Source organism: Onychomys torridus, unplaced genomic scaffold (assembly GCF_903995425.1).
Source record: "Onychomys torridus unplaced genomic scaffold, mOncTor1.1, whole genome shotgun sequence".
Lineage (NCBI taxonomy): Eukaryota > Metazoa > Chordata > Mammalia > Rodentia > Cricetidae > Onychomys > Onychomys torridus.
Genome location: NW_023411552.1, coordinates 6,413 through 15,763, shown reverse-complemented (window position 1 = coordinate 15,763; position 9,351 = coordinate 6,413). Strand labels below are relative to the sequence as shown.

At 34.1% G+C, this 9,351-nt stretch overlaps 1 protein-coding gene across 1 annotated transcript; it reads left to right on the top strand.

The window, feature by feature from the left end:
• The first annotated feature begins 853 nt into the window (after nt 1-853).
• Nucleotides 854-8,854, top strand: LOC118575210 (putative protein ZNF720). Its single transcript, XM_036175855.1, has 4 exons — nt 854-927; nt 1,403-1,498; nt 6,559-6,740; nt 8,840-8,854. Exons 1-4 carry the CDS (start codon nt 894-896, stop codon nt 8,852-8,854), a joined length of 327 nt encoding a protein of 108 aa, XP_036031748.1. The 5' UTR covers nt 854-893.
• Nucleotides 8,855-9,351: the final 497 nt, after the last annotated feature.

The following is a 9,351-nucleotide window of genomic DNA, read 5'->3' as shown; positions in this document are numbered from 1 at the left end:
TTAGAGCTTCCGTGATCTGAAAGAGTAATGGACTCACCCAAAGCAGGAAAGGAGAAACTAAGTTTTGACCTGTCAGTAAAAATTCATGGTTTCTGCACCTCTGCTGTGGCAAAAGCCAGCAATTGGGGTCTCTAAGTGTGGTAGCATGGAATGCAGGTGCTGCTGCCTTTGCACACAGAAGAGCATCAGAAAGCTGAAAAATTTATTCTGTCAAATAAACTTCCTGACAGAATCCATAAGAAAGGGGAAGGACAGATGGCTTGTTCTCAGGTAAATGTAGGCACAATGACGGGACAGGTTGATGACATTCTAAACATAAATGCTTCATCTGCAGAGCTTTCAACTTTCACTATAGTCCCTCATTCTGGAACACCATATTTTTGTGATTTTTTATATTTTAATGTTAATTTTTTATTATAACTGTCATTTCTGTTCTACATCCTGCTTTCCACTCATTTTTGCCTCTTTTATTTTCCAGTATGACTGTTCTATATGAGTTCATGATCTGAAATATTTAAAAATTTTATGATATTAAAGACAAATATTGAAACTGAATTCCTACTGAGGACAATTTCAGACATTATTTATCTTGGATAAAAGAAACATATTTCATGATATGTTTAGATCCTGGGCACTTTGATCTCATGAAATAGTCACACCATCCTCCCTTTTAATATATAACATTTAAAAATTGCAGATTGATTACTGATAACAGAGAGTTCTTTAGTTAAATATTCTTTTTCTGGGGCAAATAAAGACTCAAACCATTATAACAAAGGAAAATTTAATTTTCACCTCAGAGTCCATTGACATTCAGGGATGTAGCTATCAATTTCTCCAAGGAAGAATGGAAATGCCTGGACACATCTCAGAGGGATTTGTACAGAGAGGTCATGTTGGAGAACTACAGCAACCTGGTTTCTGTAGGTGAGAATAAATTCTTTCCTAATTTCTGCTTATACCTAGGAATGTCTAGTAACTTATATTAGTACTTGAGTTGCTTTCTATCAGTGAATCCCATCTCCCAATTATTACTAGATATTGGTGAGTGTAATATTTATTAAAATTTTCATATTCTAAATGGTCTATTAATTTAGCAAATGCTCCCTTCAATCCCAAATTGTTTTTTTAGGCAGTCATTCAGTAGCAAAAATGTGTGAATACAGTCTGATTTCCACAGTTTTATTTATGTAATGGGGTAATATAAGAAAAGGTAAATGCATACACAATTAAAATTATGGATTTACCAGCCTAAAACACCTGTCAAGTATGTACTAATAAGACTTCACTACTGAGTCTTACCTTATTTAACTTCATATCCACTGTGTACAAGCCACTGTTAAAATCCACCTCTGGTCCCCATCATGTAAATAAATTATCATATGTCTGTTCTAAATCACAGGCCTTTCTGTATCAAAACCAGAGCTAGTCACCTGCCTGGAACAGAATAAAGAACCCTGGATTGTGAACACAGACGAAGTAAAAGGCAGAGAATCAGGTAAGGTAGACGAAAACAATGGTTATATGTATAGTACAAAACAAGAAGCAAACCATAACTGCTGTGGGATTACCACAGCTCCTCACTAGAATCAATGCCTAAGAAATTCTTTACAATAGTACACTAAGATATAGCACATAGAAAATTTTACATAATTTCCCCTCATTTCATCAAAATAGTGATTAGATGAAATTTAGTATGCCAATAACAATTTTACAATGTATGTGGGACTTTATTTTGTGTTCCAATAAATGTCCTAAATTTTCTCCTGTATGTCAGCGATCTAGGGTTTTTCTGTTTTTTTTTAACATTTTTACATTATATCTGGATTAATATATTTTTCTTTCTTTTACCTTCTTGCATACCATCCTTGTACCACACCAATCCAATGTCATAATTTCTGCACCACATCTCTATCAAAGAAAGTACAGAAAATTCATAAAAATCAAAGAATATTTGGGCTGACCAACTGGTCCTGAACATAAGACTTTGAAGGTGATTGATATACCCTGGTATTACTCAATTGAAAAACAGATTTTCTTACTTCTTGAAGCTAGGGACTGCACATATGTTCTTGTCACAAAGTTGGGATTTGGGGTCCACTTTCCATTTTATGAGATGATATTTTTCCTGTAGTATTGGGCTTGTGTAGGTTTTGGACTTGCTGTCACAGACTTGGTGATAGTATGGCCATTGTTCCTATAATGTTTGTAAACCTCTTCTTCCCTAGAGTCATTTAGCATTTTTTGGTCTTTATGTTCTTTCTGTAGTCATTTGTTCATAGGTGTCTGAACACTGATGCAAGGGTTAAGATAAAGGAATCGTAGGTAGGGCTTAATTCTTCAAAATCTCCATATTAAGCTTCTCTATTGAATGATGAGTAATATGTTAATCCATAGTTATGACAATATAGCATTAGTTTAATGCCATGTTCATTAAGCAGAATAATATTTTTTTTGTCTAGGGCCCATGTCCAATTTGGTCTCAGTTTCTTGGCTGCAATAATAGTTTCAGCATCATTCTGTGGGAAAAAAACCCTCCATTTCCATTTTGCTACAAGCTCCCAAATTATATAAAGTGGGATTTCATCTGATTATGACAAAACTAATACCTGGAAGAAGCCAAGGGCCTTCCAGAAGTCAAACTGAGGCTCAGGAAACCTTGGAAATATTTGGCTTTTGATTATTAGCCGTTTCCTGCTATGAAATTCTAATATCCCATTGTACCTTTTCCATCATTTATTGGGCACCATTTCCCCTCTACTAATGGAATATTTAGATAACCTTCTGCACTGACAATGTGCACTACTGGAACCCCAGATCAAGCCTCCCTATAATTCTTGTCATTAGCAGCATCTGACTAGGACCATCCCCAAAGGGAAAAAAAAAGTTATCTTATTAGTGATAGCTCTGTACTCTTTCAGAACAGACTTAAGTATCCAAGGACAAATGAAAAAACATCTGTCTTTTAAGTCAAGTGGATAGCTTTATTTCTTCTGCAATCTAGTGTGAGACCCCCTTTATTACAGCCTTACTAATATTACAGACTTCTAACTTCTTATCTACTCACCTCTGGGAATGTGGACTGAGCACATAGATCCCCTTCTTGATATTCTAACTGATCACTTGCTCTCAATTGTACTCCTCCTTTACCACTCCTGTTTTGGGTTGTAAAAGAATGCCTGACAGTCACTGCCTGAGGAAAATTCTTACCTGCCTTGATGACCCCATAGAAATCCAAGCTTGCTGACCTTCTTTGGCCAGAAGATTGCAATGACATGGGTTTGTATCTGAGCATCTCAGAGACTGAGGGGAAACTGAGGTATAAGGAGAATGAAGAGAGGATATTGAGGATTTTGACTGGAGAGGATTTTGACTAGAGACCTTGAGTATAAGATGGAAGATGAGAAAGAGGCAGATAGGAAAGTACTAGATGGTTAAGAATGAGATGAGAAGGACCTAGATAAAGCAGAATTAAGATGAGAGAATTAATATAAAGCTTAGAGCAGACAGCAAATAAAGGTAGAGACAAATCATACAAGAAAGGAAATATGCTTGAGTTCAAAACTGTAGTTGTATAGATAGGAATTTATCCAGGAGGAATAAAGTAGATTGACAAAGAGCTTGGTGTACTTAGATTCTTTTCCTGAAAATAATTCTCACCATTTGTAGTTTCTCTTCTGGACCTTTGAGAAATATATTGCTAAGGCTGTTCCTATACTAATATATAAGACCATTGGCCTCAACCTAACAACCTAAAATCTACAGAAAACATAGAGAGCAAAACCTTAAAAGTGAAAATCCACAAATTTGAGAAAGGTACAGTATTTGTCTTTCTGATTTAAGTCACATAGAATAAATTTTTTTCTGTTCCATTCATTTATCTACAATATGTATAATATCAAAACAAATGGATGGATTTCTTAGCATATAACCTAACAAAAATAAATCAAACAACATAAACAATTTATCATATCACCTGTTCTGAAATTGAATGGAAGGACAACAACATCAACAACAAACTCAAGTTAAGAGATCCAGATGGATTCAGAACAGAATCCCACAAGATAAATAAAGAAAAACTAATACCAATACATTTCCAATTATATGACAAATTGGAAATCTTCAATTTCAAGAACTCCTCAAAATAATTACCTACTAGGATCAAGGTTGCTTCCTCCAAGAGATGCTAATGGGAATCAACATAAGTAAATCATTACATGTAATACATTAGAGCAGACTATAACAAAGAGACCTAATGATCTCATCATTAATGCAGAAAAGGCTTTTGACAAAATACAATATCCCTTCATTACAAAAATTCAACATGAGGGACTTATCTACATCTAATAGATTAAGTTTATTGTAATTATTTACCAACATAATCATTGTAAATGGAGAAAACTGAAAATAGTTCTTCTATAATTGGAAAATAAAGGATACTCCACTCTCTGTATAATTGTTCTATGATCTGCTTGAAGTTTAAATGTCAGTCTATGATAATAGTAAGTTCAAGGTGAAACATATAGGAAAGAAAGAAGTCATAGTATCCTCATTACACTTAATATTTATTTTATACCAGAAACTTTAAAACAAGATTCTTATGTTTTGTGCTAAGGTTGTTGCTAATCTCTGGTTTTTTGTGTGGTACTGTCAACTTCCTTTATGTCTTACATATTTATGTGGTGTAGAATTACAGAAAAATATAAAATAATGTTTTCTTGAGTAATTAACAGACAACCTTGGTGTTGTTAGTCCCTCAATATTCCTTCACAATTTCCACCAACTTTTCTTCCATTATAACTGAAGAATCATCCTGAATTATGGTTTCCCAATTAATAGTGTCCCTATATCTCAAACCCCTAATCAAAGAGCTAAGGACACCTAGTGAATGGTGTGAGAAGTAAAATGACCCTCTGTCATGGGTTATCCCCATTGCTGCTTGTCTAACACAAAATGGTTACACCTGAAATGATATAATCATTAACAATGAAGTTGGACTAACATTTTGAAATTGTATATAATTTGTATATATATATTTGAAAAAGTATATACATAAATATATAAAAATAACAATTATCAACTGGGATTTTTATTTTTTATTTGGAGATATGAGAAGACTTAGGGGAAAAGTGACTGTGATAAGTTTAAAATAAAATGGTATAGTAATATTTAAATTAAATTTACATCTACAAAAGTTGTGTATTTCACATATATACTCTGAGTTCTGATATTTTACCTTGAAATAGAGTACTACATAGCTGTCTACTTTGTAAATATAAATTGTATTATGTAGGTCTTTTATCAATTTGTTGTTGTTTTTGTGACAGATTTTTTCTATGTAACTGCCAAGGGTGTCCTGGAACTTGCTCTGTAGTGTATGCTGGCCTCAAACTCAAAGAGATTTACCTGCGTCTGCCTCCTGAGTGCTGGGATTAAAAGCATGTGCAACTGTTTCCCAACAAACTTTTTTGTGTGCTTTTAATTAAAAACATATTAGAGATCTAAGAGTCTTTGAAAAAACATAGATTATTATGCACTCTGGCCATTATTCATATTCTGCATTTAAGTCAGTGAAGTGCACTTTAAGAAAAAGCCAGACTGTGATACCCATTGATGGGCCCTCTGGGATGGTTCCATCAGTTAGTTATGCTAAGCCAGGAGATACTGAGGCCAAGATCATGGTTTGCTTTGCTGACAATTAGTGTTACAGTGGAAAAACATATCCATCTTCATGTCACACAAGGCCACATTTGCTCTATTGGCACTCTTTCTTTCCTAGACATATAATTTATTTTTCTCACTTATCTCCTTCTTTGAGACAGGGTCAGTAACCATATAGCCCTGATTGTCCTGAAACTGAATATGTAGATCTGGCTAGCCTCATAACCATAGAGATCCACCAGCCACTGGCTTCCCAATGCTGAGATGAAAGGCCAGTCATTTATAAATTTAAGATACACTTAGGCATCTGAAGAAATAAAGTCCTAAAGAATTATTAGTGTTACTGTGGAGATTTTGAAAAATTCTCTACAGTGTCCATAAAGCTCTGTGGACCTCACAGACATATATGTTTTTCATAACCATTTTACTGTTTACTCCTTGAATAACTACATATTAATATACATTAATGTACATTAATCATAGAAAATCTATTTATGATATTTTTTCATTTCTATTATTTTATCATTTATGTGTTTGCAAAAGTCCTTTTGTTTTGACCTAAATTGATAATACAATTTTCAAGTGAACAGAATATTTTTAATAATGGCTAATAGTTTCATTTCATATTCTAAGAATTATGTTTACAGTTGCTGGTTACATGACATGCTTAAAGGAGATATTTTCAAATTTTACATATTATAAAATATAAGTTCATGAAATGACCTTGTCCATGTTCATCATTTTTGGATTTTGATCCCTTATGGAAGAAGTGCTGAAGTTTTGTCTTTCATCTCTTTGCTACTTCCCTCATATTGGTGTCATTTTATGTAAAAGTTTCTATGTTACTTTTGTCCAATTCTACACAGTTAGACAATAATTGCCCTTCATTTCTTCCAGCTCTGTTTTGTTATCCCATTCATGAGTTTTTCCCAAAAGAGCGTACACAGGATCCTTGCCAAAGAAAAATATCAGAACAGTTTGGATGTAATGTCCTTGGTGAATTACACATAAGGAAGTACTGGGCATGTAGTTCACACAATGAAGAACCTGAATCATGTGCTAATAGAAATGATCTTTATGTGAGACCCATCACTGGCATTCCTGATATAATAGATGAAGAAGTTCCAGCTTCTCCTCAAAAAGCTCACTCTACATCATTTTCATTCAGATGCTGCAATTTCCATTCAAATACTCAAAATGATTCAAGCCACACTGAAGGGAAACAACCAAAATCCAAAGCATTTAGACAATATTTCACCCATCCTTCAAAATTTGAATGGAATCCAAGATTCAGTATTGGACAACAATATAAGAAATTTGGGAGGAGTTGCAGGAGATGTTCAGACCTCTTTAAAATTAATTTGGTTCATACTGGAGAAAAAAATATGCAAATGTAAAATATGCGGAAAGTTTTTTTTTCTAAATTATCAGTACTTAAGGAGCATTACAAAATCCATATGATAAAAGAATCATACAAATGTCCAAAGCATGACATGTCTCTTTCAAATAGAGCTCATTGTAAATCTCACAGTGAAAAGAATTCTTTCAAATGTACAGAGTATGGCAACTCCTATGGCCATGGCTTTTCTGTTCATCTTCCTCAGAGAACTGATGCTGGAGAAGAACATTTCAAGTGTGAAACATGCGGCAATTCTTTCACTCAGAGTTCAACACTTCATTTTCATCAGAGGATACATACTAGAGAGAAACCTCATATATTTAAAGAATGTGGCAAGTCATTTAACAAGTCCTCAAATTTCAAAGTTCATAAGAGGATACATACTGGAGATAAACTTCACAAATGTAAAATATGTGAAAAGTTCTTTACTCAGAGAAAAACATTTCATGTTCATAAAAGAATACACACTGGATTGAAGCCTTATAAATGTATAGAATGTGGAAAGACATTTACCAGAGGCTCAACACTTAAAATGCATCAAAGATTACACACTGGGGTGAAACCTAACAAATTTAATGTATGTGGAAAGTCCTTTAATGATAGCTCAAAACTTAAACTTCATCAAAGATTACACAAAGGAGAAAAACCTTACAAATGTAATATATGTGGAAAGTCATTCATTTTAGGCTCTAAACTTAAAGTTCATCAAAGAACACTGGAGAGAAACCTTATACATGTCCAGATTGTGGCAAGTCCTTTACTCATAGCTCAGACCTTCATGGTCATCAAAGAACACACACTGGAGAGAAACCTTATACATGTTCAGATTGTGGCAAGTCCTTTACTTGGTGCTCAAAACTTAAAGATCATCAAAGACTACACACTGGAGAGAAACCTTATAAATGTTCAGATTGTGGCAAGTCCTTTACTCAGAGCTCAAAACTTAAAGTTCATCAAAGAATACACACTGGAGAAAAACCTTACAAATGTTCAGATTGTGGCAAGTCCTTTATTCAGAGCTCAGACCTTCATGTTCATCAAAGAACACACACTGGAGAGAAACCTTATACATGTTCAGATTGTGGCAAGTCCTTTACTTGGAGCTCAGTCCTTCATGTTCATCAAAGAACACACACTGGAGAAAAACCTTACAAATGTAATGTATGTGGAAAGTCCTTCATTGTACACTCAAAACTTAAAGTTCATCAAAGAACACACACTGGAGAGAAACCTTACAAATGTTCAGATTGTGGCAAGTCCTTTACTCAGAGCTCAAACCTTCATGTTCATCAAAGAACACACACTGGAGAGAAACCTTATACATATTAAGATTGTGGCCAGTCCGTTATAAAGAGCTCAAACCTTCATATTCATCAACAAACACATACTGGAGAGAAACTTTACAAATGTTCTGATTGTGGAAAGTACTTTACTCAAAGTTCACATTTTCATATTCATCAAAGATTACATACAGGATTAAATCCTTAGAGATGTAAAGAATGGGACAAGTTCTTTATGCCGATCTCACATCTACAAAGCCATCCAAAGTCCACACAGAAGGTAATCATTACAGATGTATAAAATGTTACAAGTGCTTTATCAGGGTCTCAACACTTCAAGTCCATCAAAAATCCAAAATGGAGAAGAAAGTTAAAAATATACTGATTGTGACAGACCATTTGCCCATGATTCACATGTTCAAGGACACTAAACACCCATTGAAGGCAGAACCCTTACAATTGTAATAAATTTGTTATGTATTATGTCCTTTTACCATAGATCATCTCTGCATAAAGTCACTAAAACCATACTTTGGATAAAGCATGTGGGAATACCTTATCTAGGTTTTTAAATCTTGAAGATCATCACATAATCCATATTAGAGAGAAACCATTCAATATCAAGAATGTGGTGTTATGGATTCCTCAAGTATTCAAGCACATCAGGTCCAGGCCATTTTTTTGTTTGGGAAACTTTCAATGAATGACTCTATTTCCTTAGGGATATTGGACTATATAAATGGTTTATCTGATCTTTATTTCACTTAGGTATGTGGTACCTATCCAGAAAATTATCCATTTCTTTGAGATTTTCCAGTTTTGTGGAGTAGAGGATTTTGATATATGACCTAATGATTCTCTGGATTTCCTCATTGTCTGTTGTTATGTCCCCCTTTTCATTTCTGATTTTGTTAATTTGGATGCTCTCTCTCTTTCTTTTGGTTAGTTTCTATAAGGGCTTGTCTATCTTCTTGATCTTCTCAAAGAACCAACTCTTTGTTTCATTAACCT

Coding starts and splice junctions, on each gene's coding strand:
- LOC118575210 (XM_036175855.1), top strand. CDS start 894: ATGTTGGAGAACTACAGCAACCTGGTTTCTGTAG. Junction 928..1,402: donor CAGCAACCTGGTTTCTGTAG/GTGAGAATAAAT, acceptor TCTAAATCACAG/GCCTTTCTGTATCAAAACCA. Junction 1,499..6,558: donor AGTAAAAGGCAGAGAATCAG/GTAAGGTAGACG, acceptor CATTTCTTCCAG/CTCTGTTTTGTTATCCCATT.